Below are 22,936 nucleotides of genomic sequence, written 5' to 3'. Positions count from 1 at the left end.
GTTTAATTCCAAACACATGCCTCTCGCCACAAGGTGTCGAGAGAGTGCAATCAAAGCAGATCCTACTCATAGCATCTTTAGAAATTATCAGAGCTTAAGGCCCCATTTACACAACGTTTTATCTGAAAACGCTGAAATGCAGTGACAACGTAGTGAAAAAAATCTGCGTTTAAACAGAAACGCTGAGGGACTGAAAACGCTGTAGTTAGCATACCAGGCCTGTAGGTGGTGCTATAACTGTCTTGTCCAGAAGCCGCATTTGGGATATCTCCACCGAAGAAGAGTTGAGCCGGTCATCTGGTGTATTGTGGAATACTGAGTTCAAAAGTGGAGCAACAGATGCACATTTTGTATGAAGACAGTCAGCAGATCCAGTAGATTGAGCAGCACAAGCACAACACGGTAGTTCGCGATGACCGTAACAACGGTACTGTTGTACTGTTGAATGCATGCTCGCGCGAGGCGGAGTGTGACGTCAGCGTTTCCACTGAAAACGCTGGCTAACTGTTAACACGGCAACGGTGTCGGGAGCGTTTCAGAAAAATCTCACTCTGGAGGCCGTTTTCAAGAGTTTGCGTTTTAGGTCGGCTGAAACGCCGTTTCCGTGTAAACGTGAGGCTGAAACGCAACAAAACTTTTGCGTTTCACCCTGAAACCGTTGTTGTGTAAACGGCCCCTCAGATTGATCTGCTACCTGCTCACATTAGAAGATAATCTGGGCCAACCTGGGTCCTGACCAGATTCCTCTGCGATTGTCAGGAAGGCTGAATCAGAGTCAAATCGTCCCAAAATTCCCATAGTGTGAGCCAGGCTTATGTTTACAAAGTTTGCTTGTTGTCACGTCTCAAACAACAACGCTACATACCACAAGTTAATACATCACCTTGTCAATTTGCAGCCTGTAAAAAGTTATCATGAACTAAAAGAAAGTAGTAGAAGAAAAGTTGCTTTCACAAAAAAATGCACATCTTAATAAGAGGCACGTCTTCACAAGAATGGGTGATAGTACTCATGGGAAATTGAGTCTTCACTTCCGGCCAAAGGAGTCACTGCAATCATCACCAAACACAAAGTTCTCACAGAGCCTTTGACTTCTTCAGTCTTTTCTCCACATTTTTGCATCAGTTGTTTTTTTTAATTTTCCCATGTAAACAACCTGTCCCGTTAACCAGTCATCTTCCTGAGTGATAAGTTCAAAGCTGGTCAGCCTTAGTGTGTGCAGATATAACAGGCCATGGCTTTGAAATTCTGCATTAATGTGTGTTTGCAGGTTTGAGTTTAGCGTATCGATGGTGGAGCTCCACAGGAGAACTCTGGATGTAGCAGTGAAGAACGGAGGGAACATCCTCTCCAAACACAAAGGACTTTTAGGAAAGGTAACTTCAGATCCTACTCCTATTTGATCAGCCTGTAAAAAGTTCACTCATGGATGCCTTTTCCTGTTTCAGGTGATGGTAGATTTAAGTGGAGAGGATATATCAAAAGGATGGACTCAATGGTAAATCTAAATAAAAAAAAAACTGCACCTTTCAGAGATTATTCTGCTTTGTTTTGGAGCTTAAGTGTGATTCTGTCGTGCAGGTATGACCTGAGTGAGGATGGATGGACGTCTCAAAGCATAAGAAGTATTCAGGACCCTCTGCTCACATAGTGAAGCCACGCCTCTGCTGTAATATTGCAATCTTGTCAATGAAAGGGCACATCATTTTGTTGTATTCATGTACATTTTTCATATAGTTTACAGGAAATGTTTCAGCATGCAGGACGTTTTTCAGACTTTTCTTATTGTTATTATCTTATTATTATATGATATTATGGTCTAATTGGAAGATATTGTAATGCATTGAAACACAAACGACTGCCTTGTCTCTCCCTTTTTTCTGTGTTGTTTTGTGTAAATATCAAAGGGGCTTTCATGGCATTAAGTTTCCTCACGGGAAATTTAATTTGTAAAAGAATTTTAATGACTTTATGTCCAATTTGTTAAAATGTGACAAATTGTGTTTTTATGTCATCTGAGGATACTCTTACCAAAGGAGCAGTTACCGACTTAAGAGTAGGCTTAAGTAGCAGTCTTTGACTTTGATATGTTTTGTCATGCAGTGGTATTTGATCGTTTACCTCTTATTCTTACGTTATGCTCGATGACAAACACTGAATGCAGAGAATAACATGACTGGTCTGTATATTTGAAGAGGACTTTGTGCAATATTGATTGTTCTGATCACTGAGGGCATTTTAGAGCTATGAACAAGCGCTGTATATTATGAACAGTAATTGAGGATACTTGAATGGGAGTTTGGTCGTTTGAGAAACTGAATGTAAGTCAAAAAAAAAAACTTAGGGTGTGCATCCTATTTTATGAGCAGGGCTGTCAGAATGTGCAGTTAAGGTGACAAAAAGCATAAAATCGTACGTGTTATTGCTACGCAGTCAGAACTGTTTGTTTTGAACGTTGAAATACTTTTGTTATCTATCCTGTGCCTTAAAAAAGCTACGTAATTTTTGCCTTGTCATTGTTATTTTTTGAATGATATGATGCCTCAAGGGTTTTGAGGAATAAATGGTTTCTCTTGTGAAAAATATCCGTACTTTGTTTTTTTTTATGATTTTAAATATCGGGGAAATCTTCACAAGATCGTCATGGGACTTGCTGAATTGATGATGCCATCACATGAGGATTTCCTGACTGATTTTATGACAGATGCGGGCCTTAAACACCAAGCTCTGCCCATAGCTCTGCCTCCGGGGGCTAGCGAAACAAGGGGAAGGGAGTTTTTGTGGAGTAAGGAGCCTTAAAGAGACAGTAGCTAAAACAAAACTCTTCAGAGAGAGGCTGAAATAAATAATACACCAGTGTGTGAAAAAGAGAGATTATTTTGAGGTGTAAATCATGTGAAGCTGCCACAAGATCATCAGAGGGCCAGTATAAAGACTTGGAAAAAAAAACAAAACACAATACCCCTCTTTAAAGAATTTTAAAGAGGGGTATCTTTCTGGCAATCATACTGTGTATGAGCATTGCTAAAGGTTTAAAACTATTTTTTAAGTTTAGATAGTGTGATCTTTCCTCATGGATTTCAGATTTTCAATTTCAGGAGAAAAAAAATAATGCAAAAATCTCTGTTTATTAAAATTAAATGTCTGTGTGAGGTGCCCTAGTGCATATCACTGAATTTTACCTCGCAACATAGTTTCTCCTGAAAATTAATGTGTCATCAATTAAGCATTTTTACTAAAAGATATAACATACACACATGAACACTGCAGTGCTACAGCTCTATGAATACAAACCAAGTGAAGCTGGGGGACACTTAAAACATATTCAGTGCTTTGTCGCCTCCAAGTGGTAGCAGAAGCAAACAACAAGAAAGGCTTTAGAAACCAAAGTAATAGTTTGCCTTTGGTTATTTGATTTCCTTGATTATGATAAAAATTATTCAATAAAAGCAACGCTTTATAAAACAGTGAATTTAACCTAAGTACACCCTCCATCAAAGAAAATACCAAATTACTGTTCAGGATTTTAGGGCGGCCAATCAGATTTTAAAAGGGGCTTTAACCACACCCTGGAAACGTCCCTTAAACAGACATGAGAGAAGTCATCCAACTGGGTCACACACCACTGTCCACTTACAGTGTGTCTGTTATTGTCAGTGTAACACTACCTGAATCAGCCCATTAAAAAAAAAAAAATGTTGCGTACCTCGTGAAAGATGTCAGGGTCTTTCCAGAGCAGCTGACTGGACTCCACACGTCAGACTGACCCTAACTTGGCAAATGGGTTATTTGAGTCTCAGCTGTCTGCCACAGAATAGCCATTCAACTCACAGTACAGTACCAGCTTTTACACAGTCACAAGCTGAGGCAAGTTTCACTACCTTCAATATTCCCTAACATTTGAGGAGCTGAATGTTTTTGACAAGGGATGAGCAAAATTAATCTGATAAGCAATCAAAGTTGTTAACTGAGTGCCCCCTTTTTGCTGTAGGAACAGCCAGTGTGTCAGTTAGGTAGGGTATCACATAGTCAGGTAGAGTATCAGTTTATCTGTGAGGTTAGGTTTAAGTTGGTAAGGTAGGGTATTATTCCATTAGGCAAGGTTTAAGTCAGCCAGGTAAGGTTTAGGTTGGTCAGGTAGGGTATCAACTGGTCAAGTGAGAAACTAGTTAGTCATGGTTTAAGTCAGACAGGTAGAGTATCAATGAGTCAGGTGAGGTATCAGTCAGTTAGGCAAAGTTTAAGTCAGCCAGGTAAGGTTTAGGTTTGTCGGGTAGGGTATCAACTGGTCTAGTGGGGAATTAGTTAGGTAGGGTTTAAGTCAGACAGGTAGGGTATCAATGGGTCAGGTAAGGTATCAGTCAGTTAGGCAGAGTTTAAGTCAGCCAGGTAAGGTTTACGTTGGTCAGGTAAGGTATCAATTTGTCAGTCAGGTAGGGTATCAGACAGTCAGGTAGAGTATCAGTGTATCCGTAAGGTTAGGTTTAAGTTATTAGGCTATTATTCCGTTAGGTAAGGTTTAAGTCAGCCAGGTAAGGTTTAGGTTGGTCAGGTAGGGTATCAACTGGTCAAGTGGAGAATTAGTTAGGTAGAGTTTAATTCAGACAGGTAAGGTATCAATGGGTCAGGTGGGATATCAGTCAGTTGGGTAGAGATTATGTCAGCCAGGTACAGTTTAGGTTGGTCAGGTAGGGTATCAACTGAGGAATTAGTTAGGTAGGGTTTAAGTCAGTCAGGTAGGGTATCAATGGGTCAGGTGGGGGTATCAGTCAGTTAGACAGAGCTTAAGTCAGCCAGATAAGGTTTAGGTTGGTCAGGTAGGGTATTAACTAGTCAAGTAGGGTATCAGTCAGACAGGTAAGGTATCAGATTGGTAGTTATGCAGGTAGACAGGTAGGGTATCAACAAATCACCACGGTTGGTGGTTTCTAGTTTTAGACAAAGCCCTACTTTACAAAGCTCTGAGCTATAAGTCCAGGTTGGAAACCAGTGAAGTAGAGTATCAGTTAGTTTGTCAGGTGTAGCTTTAGTCCATCAATCAGTATGGTGGTAGGGTAGTATCAGTCAGTTATGCTAATAGTGAATTAGTCAGGGGAGTATCAGTCTGTAAGTTAGGTAGGGTAGAGGGTAGTTATTTAAGTGTGGTGTGATTGTGTTAAATATTGTTACCATCTTGCATGAACACTGATGAGTGTAATTCTGTCTAATGGCCACAAGGTGGACAAGTGTTCATGAATAAAGCCAAGGGGTATGTTTTAAACACCCCTTGGCTTTATTCATGGACAGAGGATGTGATTTAAACAGAATTCGGCAAAGGAAGGCAAAAATGTCTATTTCCATATGAAGATGTGTGGTCCCAAATGCCCATTCTAAAAAACATAATTTACATTAATTTATCTCCATTAAAAAAAAACATATCATTTCATAATAAGTAGGAGGTTTTAGCGTTTTTTAATTGAGAATTGTTTTTATTTTGCAATATTTTCTGGTTAAGGTTTCACTTTGGATCCTTTTTGGGGTGGTGAAAAGTTTGTGTGTCACCTTTAAGCACAATGTCACCATGTCCTGTACACAGTGTACATACTGTACATCCAGCACCATAGAAAATATAAACCACTAGAGGTCAGTAAAGATTTTTTGGAGGGATTTACTCTTTTAAAAAAATATCTATCTCTTAGAAATATATCTCTTTCATTATGTCCCCAACCAAAGTTGTTATTCAAAATAACTTTGAGAAAGATTATTTGTGTTTGAGGAGCACAATTTAAACTAGGTCTTTACAAAGCAGAGAAATAGCTTAATAGATTTAAAAACTGTCAAAAATTTAAAGAGGACTTATTAAGTCGTATCAAAGTTTCAACAAGGAAAATTGAGAAGGGCTCATTATTTTCCAGTGTGGTGTTCCCAGTCCAAGTAGTGGTAGTAGTCGTCCAAGTGAGGAAAACCAGTGACTCCATGACAGAGGCACGAGCAGCCAAGGCTGGTGGACACATGTGGTCCAATCCAGCAGGTGGCAGAATGTTCCGGCTCATAAGTTTCCATCCATACGAACATTTGAGAGGTCAGAAAGTCACTTCACCAAGGACACAGAAAAAAAATCAGGTTCTTTTTCAGTGCTTTATAATCGTTAAATGTGATTTACAGCACGATAGGAACATTTACAGTTTGGTCACAACACATGGGAAAGTCTGAACAGCAATTCCCTTAACAGTCACAATTTAGTAGTGCATCTCTGTCAGGAGGCTTATGACAGAGGAGTGTACACATCAGGCTAAAAACAACCTGTGTAACAGTTTTCCTCTCCTGATAAAGGTTACATAAAATCAGTCCTAACACACAAACAACCATCAGAGCACAATCAGAAGAGGATCCGAACAGGATCAGAAAGATCAGAAAACATCAGTTTGATAAAAAAAGGAGGAGAGGAGTTCAGGGCAGCATGAAATAAAAAGGCCTCACATAATTTTACAGTGAAATGAAACAGCATCATAAAATAAACATAAAACCAAAAACACTCAGAAACATGTCTGATTTGAAAAATAAATAAATAAAATCGCATTGCTTTATACATTCAGCAAATCTCCAATAATTGCCCTTTCTTTCTTTCTGAACTATTTTCATGCATCGCCGTCAGTACAGAGGTTCCTTTAGGAGGCGTGAAGAGGGTGCATCAGAGAGGAGTGTGTTCTTAATCTGGAAGCAAACACAATGTCGTTATTCACATGTGTGTGTTGAATTACAATTTTAAATCTTGTGTTATAGTGATGGTAAGAGAGAAAATGTTTAGTTTCACTTTTAAGCCTGTTTGCTAACAGACATTGGATTGCTAAATCAGTGTTTTTATACTGACCGTGGATTATCTGTGTTTGAGAAGGATTATCTGTAACTGTGGGGAGGATGAGTCACTTTTTTATAATCTGCCCCTCGTAGTTTGGAGCTGCTTTAACTCGCTCCCTTGATTTTTACAGCCCACAGCACTTGTGTTTTGACTCACTTTCACCTCTGTCATGATGTTGTTTCTAGCAACAGACTTTCACTTCCAACTTGGCAGTATGTTTCTGTACCCACTGGGGCATTTGCTGCTTCCTCTCAGGAGTGTGTGGAGACCAAATAAAGCCATTAGGAGACTAACTGACTAACAGAATATTACTTGTTTTCATAAAAGTATAGTTTGTAGCTAAATTAAAGCCTCAAATTATGACCGTCTTTAACTTTCTCATGAGCCAGGATGAATACGTTACTCACTGGAAGGCGAATTAACGTTCATTGCTTTTGGCCGTGCCCCCAGCTCCTTCCCCTCTCTGGCTGGATTCTGATTCTTATCCACAGGTTTCTCCTCCTTCTCCACCTCCTCTGGGTTGTAGAAGCCTCCTTCCTCTGCCACCATCTTTTCAACTTTTTCCAGCAAGCGTCCCACCTGTTGGTGCTCCCCGAATATGCAGTTGTTAATAACAAAGTACCTACGCTTACACTTCTCCAGCACCCATTGCAGGTCCTTGCCCTCTCTGCGGATGTACCTCTCAACTGAAATGGTTCTCAACACGTCAGCCCAGCTGAAAACCACGATTGTATGCTTCCACACTCGCTCGCCGAAGAGGCCAACATGCTCCTCGATTCGAGCACGGTCCTCAAATGTGAACATCCCCACTGGGATGACAAGCAGGAAGGCATGTGGACCTGGAGCGCAGAGAGTTGCCCCCCTCACTATCTCTTGTTTGTAGGAGTTGGGCGTATCCTGGGCGGAGAACCAGCCTGGAGTGTCCACCACAACCACCTGCCGATCCTGCACTTCAGTCTGTCTTTTAACACTGAACTCAGCCGCCCGCTCCAGGTGAAACTCTTCCCGGCCGATGATGGTGTTCCCTGTCAGGCTCTTCCCGGGCCACCTCCAGCCCAGGATCACCAGCCGGATTTCTGGCAAACGAATGGCTGCTTTGGCAGCTGCTATTGCTGCCATCCTGGTCTCTTCATCTATTTCAGTGGCACCTTCAGCTGCTGTTAGAAAGTAAATAAACCATGTTAGCAAACGTTAGCTGGACATTTCAGTTTGCCTGGGTGTGGTCAAACTTTGGTTGAGTGAGGGGTCTGGAGTGAGCTTGGAGGTCTGACCCTAAACCAGCTGATGGAGTACTAAGTAGACTTGCATGTCCTCTGGTTTCAGAGAGGTAGATTCAGATTTCTCTTAAATTGAAAAAAGGAAACAGTTCTGAGTGAATTTGAATTCTGTCCTTTGTAATGCTTTTATTTTGCCTTTTCTCTCCTTTTCCGGTTCAGGGACACCTCCAACTCCTGTCATTAAATATATATTACGTGTTAGGTACAGGCTGCAGTGTCCTAAGTTTGTTGAATGTTTCCAGATGTTGAAAACATGTTAAGCAGACATCTTAAATGTTTTTGAGAACCTTACTTTGACAAATTAATAATGTATTCAAACTATTTTAGCTTTCTTAGTAAAACTGCTAATGTTTTAATAGGACTTTTATTTTTAAGGTCACTCCTTATAGAAAAGGACTCAAATGAAATAAATTATGCTCTACCTATTCCCATTAAAATTCAAATAACGTTTCTACACATGGGGCACATTTAATGCAACTACCATAACTTTATACCATACCGAAAGCTTGGCCCGCTGATGAAACTTACTAAAGCGCTTACAAGTTGAAACGTTATCATAATACCCGCTCACATATTCGAAGATAACAATAAAATAATAATCCAGAAAGACTCAGGAAATCACTAAACTTACTGTTACAACCATTTACAACATACTTTTCGTGAAACGTGTCAGATTCCGGGTTTTCTGGGTAATGTTTAGCCGGGAAACACTGTCTGCTAACTTCGCTATCTCACTGAGATGTAATCACCCGTTAATAGAGTTTAAAGATGTTAAAAATAGTCTTAAATGTGTTTAAGTTAGACTCACCTGCCGTCTGAGGTGTTCTATTCGACTCCATGTTAGGTTTTAATCCAACTACAGGTGTTTATTAAGTTTTAATACGTCTCGGGGCGGACAAGAACTTCCTCCTACCTGATGAGACATGCAACAAGTTAATGGGAGTTTTGTGGAACCACTTCCGGTAATGTCCTTCAAAATAAAAGGAGACTAGAAACCGGAAGCTGCTACAATACAAAAACATTACCTTGATACTATTTGTATGGCATTAATTGTACACAATACATAAGTAACACAAGGGGCTGTACATACAGAAACGATAATTTGTTAATTATAATGTTTACTGTAATGTTAATGTAATTAGGAAAAGCTAAAAGGATATCTTGATGAGGAAATGCTGAAGGTAAATAAGATACTAAAACTCAAGAGAAGACACCAAATCAACCAAATCTTAAAAAATACAACCCATCCATTAAAAAAAATAAAAAAAAATTATACCCTAGAAGTCAAACAACATGTATTTTAATCTGGACACCCGTTGTTGATTGTTAAAAACCAAGCCAACATTGCAGGCTCAAAGGAATGCATACTTTTTTATTTTTTTTCTATTGAGTTTGTACTCCAAATGACTTATATTTTATTTTATTTCTTTCAAAGTAAGCAGTCCCGTTTGATTTAGAGAAGCTCTGTTTATTTAATCTTTTAATTTCTTTTTGTCACGTTTTTGTTGTTGTTGTTGTTGTTGTTGTTTTTTCATTTGTTAAACGTAGAGATACATCCATTCAGTCATGAAGGTGTTTATGGTTAATGATAAACTGTATTTTGGTGGTTACACAGTTCAATCAAAACACTCTTACCAAAAAGGGAAAAAAGAGAGAAAGTGAAATAAAATAAAAAATTGGTTGTAAAATAAGCAGTGAAAGGATATAAGATGCTACTCTAAAATTAAAATTAAGGCAATAAAAAGCTGAGAAATTGCAATCAAAAATATTTTTTGTCTCCAAGTCATGTTGCATTTAAAGCTTGATAAAAAATAAACTGATAAAAAAAATGCCCACAAATGCAAGATATTTATCTCTGATGTCAACTTTCATCACTAGGAACTCTTGAAGATTGAATAACGGAGACAAGTTTGTTCACACAGCACACAAGACTTCCTCATAGCTGAATTCACAGTCAGGTGCAACAGGAAGTTAAAGTGAAATGAAGAAAATTCTATTTGACAATATGTAGAAGACTTCTTTAATTGACATTTCTGAAGTTTATTTACACTTTACGTACAAATCATGTCTTTATTTACAGCTGCATCAAAAACAGTGTGTTAAAACAACAGAAAGATATTGTTTTTTCTTCATTAATCCTTTGTATGGGCTGAGTAAGGAAGACAACTGTTAGGCAGAAAATTAAAAGCTGCCCACTCTTTGGGTCCTTTCACTTTAAAGATTTTCATTTTCTTGGGAAATATCATCTATAAAGTGATATTACAATTTGAGAAGCAAAAAATATATATTAACAGTTGATTTCACAATCTTCATTTTCCCTGGAAACCTTCAAATGTTTATAAAAAGACTTAAAACTTGGAGTTCTGAGTATAACGTTCACAAAAGGAAAAGCCATGTTTGTGTAGTTAGGTTGCCCACGATGCCAGCGTACGCATGTCCTCTTCCTCTTCAACCCTCTTCTTGGTGGCTGTTAAAGAAAGAAAAACCTCATCAGTGCTTTATAATTATTTTAGCTCGTTTATCAGGGCCAGAGTGATGAGAGTTTGGTCCAACGTTGAGGGAGATTTTGTTTTTGTTTGCTTTTATGAAGCCTGTCATTAGCATGCTCAAAATGCAAAAATAAGTGGTGAAAAATAAAAAATTCAAAACAAAATTTGAAAACAGCACACAAAAATAACAAAATTTTTCATAAATATAATTTTTATGTCAATTTTCTCTTTTATTTTCGGGGATGTTTCTTTGCCTCCTCATGTTTATGTCCAAGATATTGCTGGCTGTAAATTTAAAAAAAAAGCCAAATTTGGTATTGATATCACTGGTGAACTTTTCGGCATCATCATTAGCCTGTGTCATGCACATGAATACCTTTTTTTTTTTTTTTAGAGCTGACATTTAAAAGCAGATCAGCTGGTGAACAATGCTTGTAACATTGTCTTGTTGTTGTTTTCTTAGCATTTGACAAAATAAAAAAGGTAGAATATGTATTAAACAGCAGTTAGAAACTGTTAAAAATGTGATATTCTGTTATGTGAGATGGTAAAAATGTGTTTTTATTAAGGGGCGGTGGTGTTAAGATGCCTGCAGCGTTCAGCTGATTGTTGAAAACATCATTAATGATCCAATTTATGAGTTTATCTTAACCTAAAACCAGCTGTGATTGGGTTGCTAGGGCTCACAAAAAGGAGTTTGATAGACCGTATTTTTGTGCCTTGCAGCACTGAACCTACTTGCGCGATGACCAGATGGCGCAGAAGGCAGCCTAGAACTCGGCACGCTGGGTAATCCGCCCATACTCTTCATATCATCCTCAAGCGCTTCTTGCTCCAGCTCTTCCAGCTCTGCCATCAGCTCATCCTGAAAACACAAGAGCACACACCATTCAGTGTCACGGAAAGTTTTGTTTTGTCATCTAGCTTAGTATCTGTTACCACTGAAAGAACAATCAGCTGACACAGAAAATGACAAATATATGGCAGACAGAGAAAGAGGGGAAGACAGAGTTTCAACCTCATCGAACGTCTCTCCGAAGGGTCCAGAGATTGCATTGCTGATCTCTTGGGCAACATCCTGTTGTTCTGTGATGTCCTGCATCAGATCATCTATCTTGTCAAGGTCCCTGACCGAGAGAGGAGACAGAATAAGAGTTAGGATTACATATTGTAAACTCGGAGGTGTTACATTCAAAGAACCCAGAGAACAAGACATCTTATATTTCCTGCTCAAAACATATTTGATCCATCCTCTCACATGTTTTCATGAACTTTCTTCATGGCCTTGGCAGCAAAGCCCATGTTCTTCAACACCTCTGTGTTGGTGTGTGAGTTCTCCAAAGCCTCTCTCTGAAACTCGATTGTGGAGAGTGTGCCGTCGATCTGGGTGAGCTGCTGCTCCAAACGCTTCTTCCTCTTGAGGGCCTGCAAGGCAGCTGACGCAGAAAGATAGAGAAAAGCCTTCATTCAACTGTCCCACACACCTGACACGAGAACTTCTAATCTTGGGCGTTAACAAACTAAAAGACACAGGGTTCCTCCTACCTATAGGACAGTGTTTATTTATAGTCTGATGTGATTTAACAAGGCAGGCAGCACTTCAGTTTCATATGAGAGAAACAGGCAGTTCTCACAAGAAGAGAAAAAGCTATGTTGGACAATTTGTTCCTGTGATGCGTTTGAAAACTGAAGAACTGTACAAACAGTCTTAGCTCACTTGAGACAAACCTGTTAAACTTGCTAATGCAATGAAACTTGAAAAACATCATGACTACAGACAGGCTAAAGGTCTTAAAAGGCAGTATGTAGGTTTAGAGGCCTTACAGTGTTTACCTACCTTCTGTCTCTATTCTACAAAGCTTCATGTGTCTATTTGTTAGATGTCTTTGAAATTAAATTTGTAGTTGGGTGCAATAAGATTTCGTCGCACAGATTTATTTCCCCACAATCAAACTCATACCTCGCTTGTTTTTGGTTCCGTGTTTCTTGGCAATCATTAATTCCTGCTCTATCCTCTTCTCCAGGTAGTCCTGTTTCTTTGTCAGCATTTCCTCTGTTTCCCGGAGTTTGTGGATGGCCTCCTGGGCCGAAGGGGCTTTCGACCGGTGGTGTCTGGACCGAGACGAGCTTGACGAGCTCGATGAGCTGGAGCTTCCCTTGAATAATTTTGAAATTTTGCTCATTTTGAGATTCTGTAGGTGAAATCCGTCCAGGTGAAGTAAAGTGGTACGCACTAACTCTCCTGTCTGTTGGGTATTCTTCACAGGTATTCACCAGGCGGGTGTGTAACGAGCCGTTTTTCCTGTCCGACGGCTTAGGGCATTCAATTCAAAACAGCCAGTGAAGTGAACGCACCTTTCACCACACCTGCGTGACGTATGACACCTGACTCCCCCCTTTCATTGGCCTCCTTCTGTCGGTCGAAGTTAGGTAACAAACATAGATAAACAAACTATTCAACCCTCTTTAATATAATTAATCAACGAAAAGTATTTTTTAAAATGAAATGAAATATAATTAAATAAACGTTTATCGATTGATTATTTTGACATCCAAGTTTACAAAACAACTTAAAAATCATAATAATTCTTACAAAAAAAAAAAAAAAAAAAAAAAGGAAGAAGAAGAAGCATCGATTGTGTCACTTCCGGTGTCAAAGTTCGTGTTGACAACCTTTGCTACAAAACAGAGCTACTCATGGCAGAATTAGACATTGGGAAGCATTGTCAGATTGAGTCCTGCAATCAGAAAGGTCCGGTTTGATATCCATCTTTTCACCGAATAAAAGAAAAATATTAAACGAAGTTTGGTACAGTTGTTCCGCCTTAATTTGCGAGTGTAACACTCTTTAGCCCAGCGAGCTAGTTAGCATTAGCATACTGTCAGACACTTAAAAACTCGTGTCGTGTAACATCTTTCATGCTCCCTTGTTGTGTTTTTTTTCTATTATGTCTAACATCACTTTTCAGTAGCTGTATCTAATCGAAAGTGTGATGTTTTGCTGATATTTTAAGAAAACTGTTGTTTCATAGATATTTATATTAATTAATATTGTATAATTTCGCATTATTGTGTACAACTGCCACATTATGTAGTGACCGTTGTCCAACTTCAAGTACCTATATATATATATATATATATATATATATATATATATATATATATATATATATATATATATATATATATATATATATACTACATTTTGGAGTTATTTGTCTTGGCTAACAACCTTGTCTATGTTTCTGAATCTGATCTGATTTCTGTGTTTCATGTCATGTTTAGATTTCCTTCCATTCGTCTGTGACCTCTGCAGTGGCGTTTACTGGTGAGTAAACTAGAAACTCGACAGTTTGAGGTCATTTGTAAACACAGAAAATATTCTCATACACAACTCAGAATTTTGAAGTAGATATATCCAAATATAAAACAACATAACAGAGATGACTGAGGGGTGCATTGATGCAGTGGCTGTATTAACCTTGCGAACAAGTCACTACTCACACCAATCTGTTTCCCCATAACAATGATAGGAACTTTTGGGCCCCATGTTCATACCAGCTGTCAAGTGTTTGCTTTTAAAGTAGAAAAAGATTTTATACAAGTAACTAGAAAAACTGCATGATAATTATTCAGTATTCCAACTTAAGCATTTTGTATTTTATTGCTTTTAGGAGGATTTGTGCATTTTGTTTAAGCTAAAAGGTCAGCATTCATGTTTTGAAGAAACAGGGTTTTCAAGAATTAAAAATAGGCACTCTTCAAGAGTCTATTGATGCAGTTATTCTGTGTTAAGAAGAATGCGTTAAATATCTAAGAGTGATGAGTAAGAGGTTGTTTTTCAATTCAGTGTGTGCTCAGTCACTCACTCAGTTTTTTTTAATTGCTCTCTATTCCATGATTTGTTCACTTTAATTAAGTAGTATAGTACAATTTAAAGCTCTGAAAATAAAAACAATAATAATAATAATAATGATTAAAAAGTGGAAAAAATGGATCTGACTTTTTTTTCTTAAATATTTCTAACATTATGTCATAAAAGTTCTATCACTTAAGATCTTTTTCTTCCTCTTTTGTTCATGTATCTATGATGATATAAGAAATACATTCTCCTTGTCTTTTGCAGCCTTGAGCACAGAAGTAGAGAGGCCCATTCTTGTTCAGAGGTATACTATTAAACTTTCCTTATTCTTTTCCTATTTTGTAAGAGTTTAAAATTTCCCTGTTACTGAAATGATGACTTAGTTTTTTGTCCCTCCTTTTCCAGGAGCCTGTGAAAAGGGAACCCAGGACAGAGGGTGGCAGCACAAGTTATCCCTGCTCATTTCAAGACTGCAAGGGCAAAGAATTGTTGCCAGTAATTTGCCCACACTGTGAAAAGCATTTCTGTTTGTCGTAAGTTTAGAGTTTCAGATCATTTTATTACATTGTACTCCTCTTTTTGTAATAATTTTTTTCTTATAAAGAAACTGGTTTACTGAGAAGTTTGCATTTCTCTTAACTGTGCTCTACAGCCATCGTCATCAAGATGATCACAAGTGTGAGAAACTGGAGGTCCAAAAGCCTCGAATGGCAGCCACCAAGGAGCTGGTTCAAAAGATTGTTGGTTAGTTTCAGTGTCGTAGAAACTTCTGTCATCCCATATTTGTCCACATGGGATCAGTATTTATCTTATCCCCATCCCCTTGGTCATTATCAAAATGTGTTTTTATTCTAATCTTACTAACATTATTTATAAAAATCTCTTTATACCATTTAGAGTCAAAGGATGGATCCAAAAGTAAAGGACGCAAAGGAGCAAAGAACAGTGCAACTGCAGCTAAGGTAGCATTAATGAAACTGAAGCTGCATGCTGTGGGAGACAAAGGACTGCCACAGGTAAACTTACAGCTGCGTTGTTTTCATTCAAAGCATGATTTACCTAAATAATTGCTCTTTGAATCTCAAATCAGTTCCATATTTTATTTTGTCTCATTGACTACTTCTTATCTTTTTTTTTTGCTTTCCAGACAGAAAGAACCTATTTTCAAGTGTATCTTCCCAAAGAATCAAAAGACCGCAGCAAACCCATGTTCTTCTGTTCCAAATGGAGTGTGGGCAAAGTGGTGGATTATGCAGCCTCTTTAGCTAGTCTCAAGAACAACAATAATGTGCTGACAGCCAAGGTGAAAAATCCAGTAACCATTTCCTTTCACCTCTAAATCACCTTTTCTTGTTTCTTACAATCTCCGTTACTCTTCTTAATCACTTCCTTTATCTTAAATTAAACACACAAACAAGATATCTCCTCATCTGGTTTATATACTAATACCATCATCTGTCACTGATGTCGGAAAGTTTTTATGTTTTACCCATCCCTAACTTTTTTCACAAAAGTGTTAATAACCCTGACACAAGCATTTATTAAGATTATACTCAGATTAATAACCCAACTCAGAAGTTGTAAACTGACATTTAAATAGTCTTAAGCCTTATGTTAGCCTTAACAGTGTGTTTCTCTCGACTGTCTCTGCAGAAGCTGCGGTTGTGTCACCCTCAGACAGGTGAAGCTCTCCGGATGGATGACACTCTACTCTTGCTGCTGGCTCACCCAGACACTCCTCTGTACAATGGTGGAAATGTGATCCTGGAATACCTGGACAATGAGAACACAGGCCTGGAGGACGTTTCTGACTATATCACACAAACCTGATTTTTTCCAGCAATTGTTACTAATGGTTACTTAATATCCTCTACTGTGTTTTTCTGTCAATAAAACCCACCAAAAAGGTTTTTCTTGAGTCTTAATGATTGTTCTTTTGAAGGTAACGACGAAGATTGATGTCCTGTCCATTCAGTCGTTGTGGTTGATAGTAGCAAGTTGTCCCTCATCTTATTGAACTTATCTTAAAAGATCAGAATGCTGTTATTTAGAGTTAAGGCTATTCTAAACCTTCAGCAAAATACAATTTCAAATTAATGATGTTTAAATGAGTTAAAAAATTGGCCAGGACACAAGGTAAACACAAAATTATTAAACAATTAAAAACAAAGATGATAACTTATTAAACTAAGCTTTGGCAGGTAAAAATATATTGGCAAGAGGATGTAACATGCCCCCCTAATTAATTTATTTATGAAGTTTATATCTATTTGATTTTACTGTGTGATGACAATAAATAAAAAAAAATGTATAAGAGTACATTGAATGTTATGGGAGTTAGGATAATCCCTTTAAAATAAAAACACATCTCTCTCAAATCGGTGATTACAAAGTTTCTATTAGTTTGCATTAGCGTTGACTTAAAAACTGAAGCTTTCTATGTTTTGCCTTTCTGCTGTCTATAGTTTTAGTTTAACCTTTTCTCCTCTGCATGCTCAAAATGAAAATGAATGAAAAAATTAATAAGAAAAACTAATAGATTTCATAAAAAGAAAGAAGCATTGTCAAACTTAAAACGCTGTGAATTTTAAATTTTGATCAGACTTCAATTTTTGATAACCGTTTGATATATGTGACACACCGTTACCCAGGATAGTGCTCGAGCGAGTTTCAGCCAATCACATCCGTTGCCATCAGCTCTGACATGACTTACAGCCAATCAGGTGAAGGTTTGGTGACAGTGGGTGTGTGCAGCTTGTGGGGAATTATAAAAGAAAAGGGGCTGGGTTTCTTCTCACAGTAGATCCCGTTGTTTTGATGAAAATAGATGTGTCGCTGAGAAAATCGACGAATTTCATTTAAGGTTGAAACATTTCGTGAATTTCTAGCCTAGGCAGCTCGTTAGTTGCTATTTTCCGATCAAGTCGCTTAGAAAATAGCGACTTGATTACCCTTAACAACCTCTTTGTAAAATTAGGTCGAAAGGGATGCCGCTGCAGACAGACTCCGACGGACGCCAACAGTCTCTGGATTTGATCTCATCGCATTTAATCGGGAAAAGCAGTTTTTCTATAAATTTAAAAAGCCTCAGAATAACTCATCCTCGACCGAGTTCTTGTGGACGATGCTTAGGTTTGAGTACGCACTAATTGCTCGGCTGTAAATTCAAAACAGGAGCGTCGCTTTACTCAGCAAGCTAAAGGCTAGATAGCTAACGGCTAGCTGGTCAACAAAGCAGGGTCGTTAATCTTTTGCTTCACCAAGTGAACAGTTAGATCGAAAAGAGGACTCTTTAGTCGACGGATTGACTTCTGAACCATTTGATATCTCGCATTGGGGAAAATACTGTTCGGTGAGTGAATTGTGTAACGTTAATATCGATGTTCTGAACCAGGAAGACGATTTGTCAACTTGGATTCAGCTGAGTGGGGGAGGGGCAGCGAAAAAAGAGATTGTGTTTATGACCAGAAACTGGACCTCACAGGGCGCTGTAGCCCCTTGTTGCCAATAATGTTATTGCTTGTGTTTGTTAACTGACTTTATTATCTACATTAACACCTTTTATATTATTTTATATACGAACCTTTTCCATATAAGGAAAAAATGAAACCAAAGACGGTGTACATTGACAGAATATACAATTGTTACGTTAATAACAGTACAAAAAATTAATTCCAAGAGTTAATTTAGTTGTAAGTTTAATTTTTTACATCCTCAATTGTTTTAGTTTTCCATTACCACAGTGATATTTAGTCAAAAAAGGAAGTAAAAGGAAAATCCCCCAGACTTTGGTATCATTTGCTTTATCATGTGCTTTTAGAAGTTTTCCAAAGATGAGAACCAATTAGATAATGTGGTATCTTTGCAAGTATTTTTTTTTGTCTTGTTAAACCATGTTTTAGGCTTGCTGACAAGATGTAAACAATTGCTACAAAAGTATACACACTGTAAAATAATGGTCAACATTTCAACTTAAAGAGTTTTTATTGGGTTTTTCAAGCTCATTTAGATTTACAGCATATTTCTGAATACAGGATAAATTACATTTCCTTTGTAATTATTGATTTTACCTTCTTCCCTTATTTTTGATTTACACGACAAACATATGCATGGTGAAAAATAGGTGACTTTAAGTAAATAGCAATGTTTCTCTTTTTTTTCCAATTATAGATCGCAATGAAACTGTTGGAAAACTCCAGCTTTGAAGCCCTCAGCTCCCGGCTGTGCGTAGAAACAGGAGAGTCTCGCATCCTTGGCAGGTAACAGGCACAGCTTAAGTTGCAACCTTAACACATGAGCCCACTTCTCTAATCTTAGCTGCGACACTTTAAAGGAACAAACAGAAGCTCTCATATCAGGGATCACTTGCTGCTTTGCACACATCTTGTTTGCCACATTTGCTGCTAACTTGTGGGTTTTTGCATAGAGAAACACAAACATAACAGTAGCTGCAGGGAGATGCATGCAGTGAGTTACATGAGAACAATCCTGCTTCTGTTTCCACTCTGCAAGCGAAATGGCTGAGCAGGAATTCAGTGCAAACATGAGAATTTGAACTGTTTTTAAATTGTTTCTGGGTAAACACTTCCGATACGCCTGCTTGTTTCATCTTCACAGTCGGAGAAAGTACACAGGGGTGTGTCTTGGGTTCAAAGGTCACAGACACTGCTCATAAATAAGGGTAGTAGAGCAAATGAGGACCTGCATGTTGCACAACATTGTGATAACAGGCCACCAAACTGGAAGCCTACATTCAGAGACTTCCCTGCAAGTTAATAACTGACTAATAGTTCATGACTTTCAGCTGAGTGTTCGAAACCAACCCAGTGAGGTTTAGGTTATGCAAGGCCTTCAGTTCAGTGTCGATGTGGTTACATAAAGGCCCGTGGGTTGTTGAATTAAGCTGAGTCTCAGTGTACGGTTGTCAGTGTGGGTGTTGCGCTCCAGCGCTTGTTGTGACCCAATGACGCACAGCGTGGTGTCCTCTCACCACTCTATTTCAGAGACTGTAAAGTATTATTTTGCACGTACTGTATGTACACACACACATAAACACAAACAGCAATGCTACATGATAGCTGAGTGAGGCTGGAGTTGCAGAGCCTGCCAGTTTAGGCTGCTTAGTGGATTAGTGAGGCAGCTCATCTCAGCAGAAGGACTTGCAAGCTGCAGGATTTTTAAGTGGAAATAAATATTCCCACAAGGCTTCCTGTGTTTTACATAAATGAGCTTTTGATTTTGTCCTCAGATAAAAACTGAATGAAAGCACATAAAACAGTTCTACTGAGCATCTTTATACTTTTATTTGAAGAAGGTCATGCTGAGCTGCCAAGACCAGTCAGGGACAAGAAATAACAGTACAACTTGTAAAAAGGTCATTCTGCTGTTACTTTTTGCTTGGTATTTTACCAAAGCAGTAGCTTTGGTGAGAACTGTTTACAGAGCTTGTTGCTGCTCAGTCTATTTAAAAATAATTTTTTAGTGTTGATAATCCTCACTCTCCTCCAGTGTCGGTGTTTTGGTGGGCAGGTCAGCTGTGTTATGGATGGAAAACCAGGGCAGATATTTCCACAGCAGTGCCCGCTGCCTTCAAATGAGACTATAATTAGTCCGGTAGGGCTGGCAAGGGTCTCAGCACTCAAGTCTATCTTGAGTTGCACAACCGTGGGCTCTTGCATAACTCTGGGTGGGAGGAGGCAAAATAAACAACTGCGCACCCGTCTGCTCTACTTGCATATCTATGCACAAGGGCGTCTGACCTAGAGACATGAAGGAGCATGTAGGAATTTTGGCACTGACTTGTTCTTGTCAGATGTTCATGTAGATATGACTCCCAGAGAGGAGGGGGAGTAGTGGGGGGTATGTTAGCATACAGAGTACATGTTGTTTACCATTTGAAACATATAATAAGGAAACTGATCAGACACTTTTATATTTATTAAATGATAGATAAATTATACATATACTTTTGATGTATGTCCTATATATATTACATTTTCCTATTCATCACTCTTGTTCTTATCCAAAGGTTGCACTTCTTTTAGGAGTTCCACAAGGTTCTATATTTGGTCCTCTTATTTTCACAATTTGATTATATCTGTGCTATACTATCCTTTTAGATGTTTTTCTTTATCTAGAGAGGAGAGGACAGTGACTAGGGAGGGAAGCAGTGTAAGAGAGGGGAGTGACATACGAGAAAGATGCCTTAGGTTAGGCTTCAAACTGGTCCAACTGCCTAAAAGCCTGCCTTACAGGGTGCAACCTAACCAGTAGCCCATAACAGAACCCTGGATGTAATATTGTTAATCTAAACTGCAAGGCTCAACTTCTATGCTTATGATATAGTTCTGTTTTTATCAACAGAGCTTTTTCAGAATATAAAATAAAGTAATTTTTGTTTCTGTGCCATGCAGGATCGAGAGCTACTCATGCAAGATGGCAGGGGATGACAAACATATGTTCAAGCAGTTCTGCCAGGAGGGGGAGCCGCACGTCCTGGAGGCACTCTCTCCTCCTCAGTCCACCAGTGCCACCAGCCCCTCGCAGTAAGGGCTGCAGAGAGTAAAAGAGAAGATTTTGGTTTTACTGTCTTAACAAAACCTAATCCCCCTCTGTGTTATCCTTTACAGGCTGGGGAAGAGCATCGAAGATGGGGACAACCCCCTGAGCGACAAGTGTTGCAGGAAGACTCTTTTCTACCTCATCACCACGCTCAACGAGTCCTTCAGGCCCGATTATGACTTCAGCGCAGCGCGGGCCCACGAGTTCAGCCGAGAGCCCAGCCTCAACTGGGTTAGTCAGCTGTTCTTCTGCTCACCCTGATGCACCACTTGTTTCGACGCAGCATTAAAGAAACTCATTGTGCATGTCTTTTTTTTTGTCTTTCGTTTTGCAGGTGGCTAATGCCGTAAATGGAAGCTTGTTCTCAGCCGTCGGGGAGGAGTTTAACTCGGTGGGGCCAGAGCTGTGGAACGCCATGGATCAAGAGATCAACCTGCAGGGCTGTGACATTTACAGGTAGGTGTGCTCATGATTTATGCCCCTAAACCTCTTTCTTTTTTCAAATTAAACTTTTTTTTTAATCTGTTGTGGTTTGGTTTTCATTTGCAGCTACAACCCTGATTTGGACTCAGACCCTTTTGGAGAAGAGGGAAGCCTTTGGTCCTTCAACTACTTCTTCTACAACAAGAAACTGAAGAGGATTGTATTCTTCACGTGTCGCTCAGTCAGGTCAGCAGCGGTACAGTTTACAAATATGTAAATAAAAATGTTTTCACTTAAAAAAACATTTCTCCTGTACATCCCTTTGATCCTGTGTAAATCTTTCACTCTCACAGCGTCTTGAGTGGCTACGGCCGCGATTGCCTCGACAATGAGCTGGACATGGAGCTGGACAGCGAAGAGGAAATGGACGGCTTCACTGAGGACAGGTCAGGCTTCACATTATTTCCAACGTACCACACAGCTGGCCCATTTCACACATGAACTCCTGACATTATTGTGAAAACTTTCAGTACGTTTAGGCCTTGGTTTGTGCAGGAACTTGCTCACACATGCCTCGCACAGTGGTAGAATATAGGAGTATAGGAGTTAAATGTAAGAGGGTGTTAACCCAGCAGAAACATGATAGAGGAAACTGATGTCCACATGACTGAATATTGTCATCACTTCCCCAAAACGCTCACTTAGAATTTCCCTCACTGCTGACATCTTGTGGACATCAAACCAAAAATCTTTGTACTTTTCTGTTTGCATGGCAGCCCACCTGAACAAATTCTGCGAATTTTCAGGAGTGAGGTGCATGTGTGAAAGGGGCTTAACTAAATGTATGTCTTCTTTTAAAGAAACATAATCGAGTGATTTCTAATGGATTCATTTTATCGTTTTCTGTTGTTGTTTTAGGTTCCCCAGAGCTCTGTGCGTGTGAGTTTCCCCCAAAACTCACCTCAGCCAAAGGACATCAAGGCTCCTTCTCCCTCTTCTTCACATTTTTTTTCTCGCCTCATGTTCTTTTTCTTGTTCCTTTGAACATTTTGCTGCCTCATCCAAAGCCATTTTCACGCATTAATCGTATGCATGTTTGACCGCCTTTCCTCTGCTGGCAGTGAACAGTACGTACCGCGAGCCGGTGGACATTGTGTTGAAACCATGCAGTAGGATTTAAGCTTCTCCATTTTCAAGTAGACTTTTCTTTTAAGCCTCAAAGCCCAAACAAGCACACATGAAGACATACAGACTCATGGGCTTCCCAACACTTTTAGAGACCTCTTCATGGACACTTTGAAGGAAGAAGGTCTTACTGTGGACGAGAGTGAAACCAAAAGATTGCAAGCGAGCTTCTTGCATGTGATGTCAAACGAGAGGAGTCCACAAAACACCAGCATTAACGGAAATTCACAGATTGATTTCTGATATTTCATCATCCTGAGTGATGGAAAAAGACTGACATGTTGATCAGCAGAGAGCTCAT

The 22,936-nt window shown here is 39.0% G+C and overlaps 5 protein-coding genes across 6 annotated transcripts in view; 3 read left to right on the top strand and 2 right to left on the bottom strand.

Moving 5' to 3' along the window:
- The window catches only part of esyt2b (extended synaptotagmin-like protein 2b), a 56,470-nt gene extending 53,935 nt beyond the window's left edge, over positions 1-2,535 (top strand). Inside the window, exons 20-22 of one of the 2 annotated variants that reach the window (XM_074693676.1) lie at positions 1,271-1,376; positions 1,449-1,498; positions 1,582-2,535. In XM_074693676.1, coding sequence (XP_074549777.1) covers positions 1,271-1,376; positions 1,449-1,498; positions 1,582-1,651 — 226 coding nt within the window. In that variant the 3' untranslated portion in view covers positions 1,652-2,535. The remainder of the gene's footprint in view (positions 1-1,270; positions 1,377-1,448; positions 1,499-1,581) is intronic. The other variant, XM_074693675.1, reaches the window with a different exon arrangement.
- A 2,985-nt stretch (positions 2,536-5,520) lies between these two features.
- On the bottom strand, positions 5,521-9,055 carry gimap4 (GTPase IMAP family member 4). Its single transcript, XM_074693643.1, has 3 exons — positions 8,924-9,055; positions 7,246-7,995; positions 5,521-6,693 (listed from the first exon to the last, which is right to left on the bottom strand). The coding sequence occupies exons 1-3, from the start codon at positions 8,952-8,954 to the stop codon at positions 6,689-6,691; spliced, it is 786 nt and encodes a 261-aa protein (XP_074549744.1). The 5' UTR covers positions 8,955-9,055; the 3' UTR covers positions 5,521-6,688.
- A 1,247-nt stretch (positions 9,056-10,302) lies between these two features.
- On the bottom strand, positions 10,303-12,995 carry chmp4c (charged multivesicular body protein 4C). Its single transcript, XM_074693651.1, has 5 exons — positions 12,565-12,995; positions 11,863-12,040; positions 11,623-11,731; positions 11,343-11,469; positions 10,303-10,582 (listed from the first exon to the last, which is right to left on the bottom strand). Exons 1-5 carry the CDS (start codon positions 12,785-12,787, stop codon positions 10,521-10,523), a joined length of 699 nt encoding a protein of 232 aa, XP_074549752.1. The 5' UTR covers positions 12,788-12,995; the 3' UTR covers positions 10,303-10,520.
- A 246-nt stretch (positions 12,996-13,241) lies between these two features.
- zfand1 (zinc finger, AN1-type domain 1) lies at positions 13,242-16,367 on the top strand. Its single transcript, XM_074693729.1, has 8 exons — positions 13,242-13,356; positions 13,890-13,932; positions 14,731-14,770; positions 14,872-14,999; positions 15,119-15,210; positions 15,364-15,482; positions 15,614-15,769; positions 16,120-16,367. Exons 1-8 carry the CDS (start codon positions 13,302-13,304, stop codon positions 16,294-16,296), a joined length of 810 nt encoding a protein of 269 aa, XP_074549830.1. The 5' UTR covers positions 13,242-13,301; the 3' UTR covers positions 16,297-16,367.
- Positions 16,368-17,243: 876 nt separating this feature from the next.
- Positions 17,244-22,654, top strand: maf1b (MAF1 homolog, negative regulator of RNA polymerase III b). Its single transcript, XM_074693019.1, has 8 exons — positions 17,244-17,818; positions 18,637-18,725; positions 20,880-21,011; positions 21,096-21,258; positions 21,362-21,483; positions 21,577-21,696; positions 21,804-21,896; positions 22,369-22,654. The coding sequence occupies exons 2-8, from the start codon at positions 18,643-18,645 to the stop codon at positions 22,391-22,393; spliced, it is 738 nt and encodes a 245-aa protein (XP_074549120.1). The 5' UTR covers positions 17,244-17,818; positions 18,637-18,642; the 3' UTR covers positions 22,394-22,654.
- The last annotated feature ends 282 nt before the right edge of the window (positions 22,655-22,936 follow it).

The sequence above is a fragment of the Halichoeres trimaculatus genome, unplaced genomic scaffold (genome assembly GCF_033239565.1).
Source record: "Halichoeres trimaculatus isolate MK-OKI-2021-1 unplaced genomic scaffold, fHalTri1.1 fHalTri1_scaffold_18, whole genome shotgun sequence".
Lineage (NCBI taxonomy): Eukaryota > Metazoa > Chordata > Actinopteri > Labriformes > Labridae > Halichoeres > Halichoeres trimaculatus.
The sequence above is the reverse complement of the archived record's forward strand: the minus strand, read 5'-3'. Positions and strand labels throughout refer to the sequence as shown.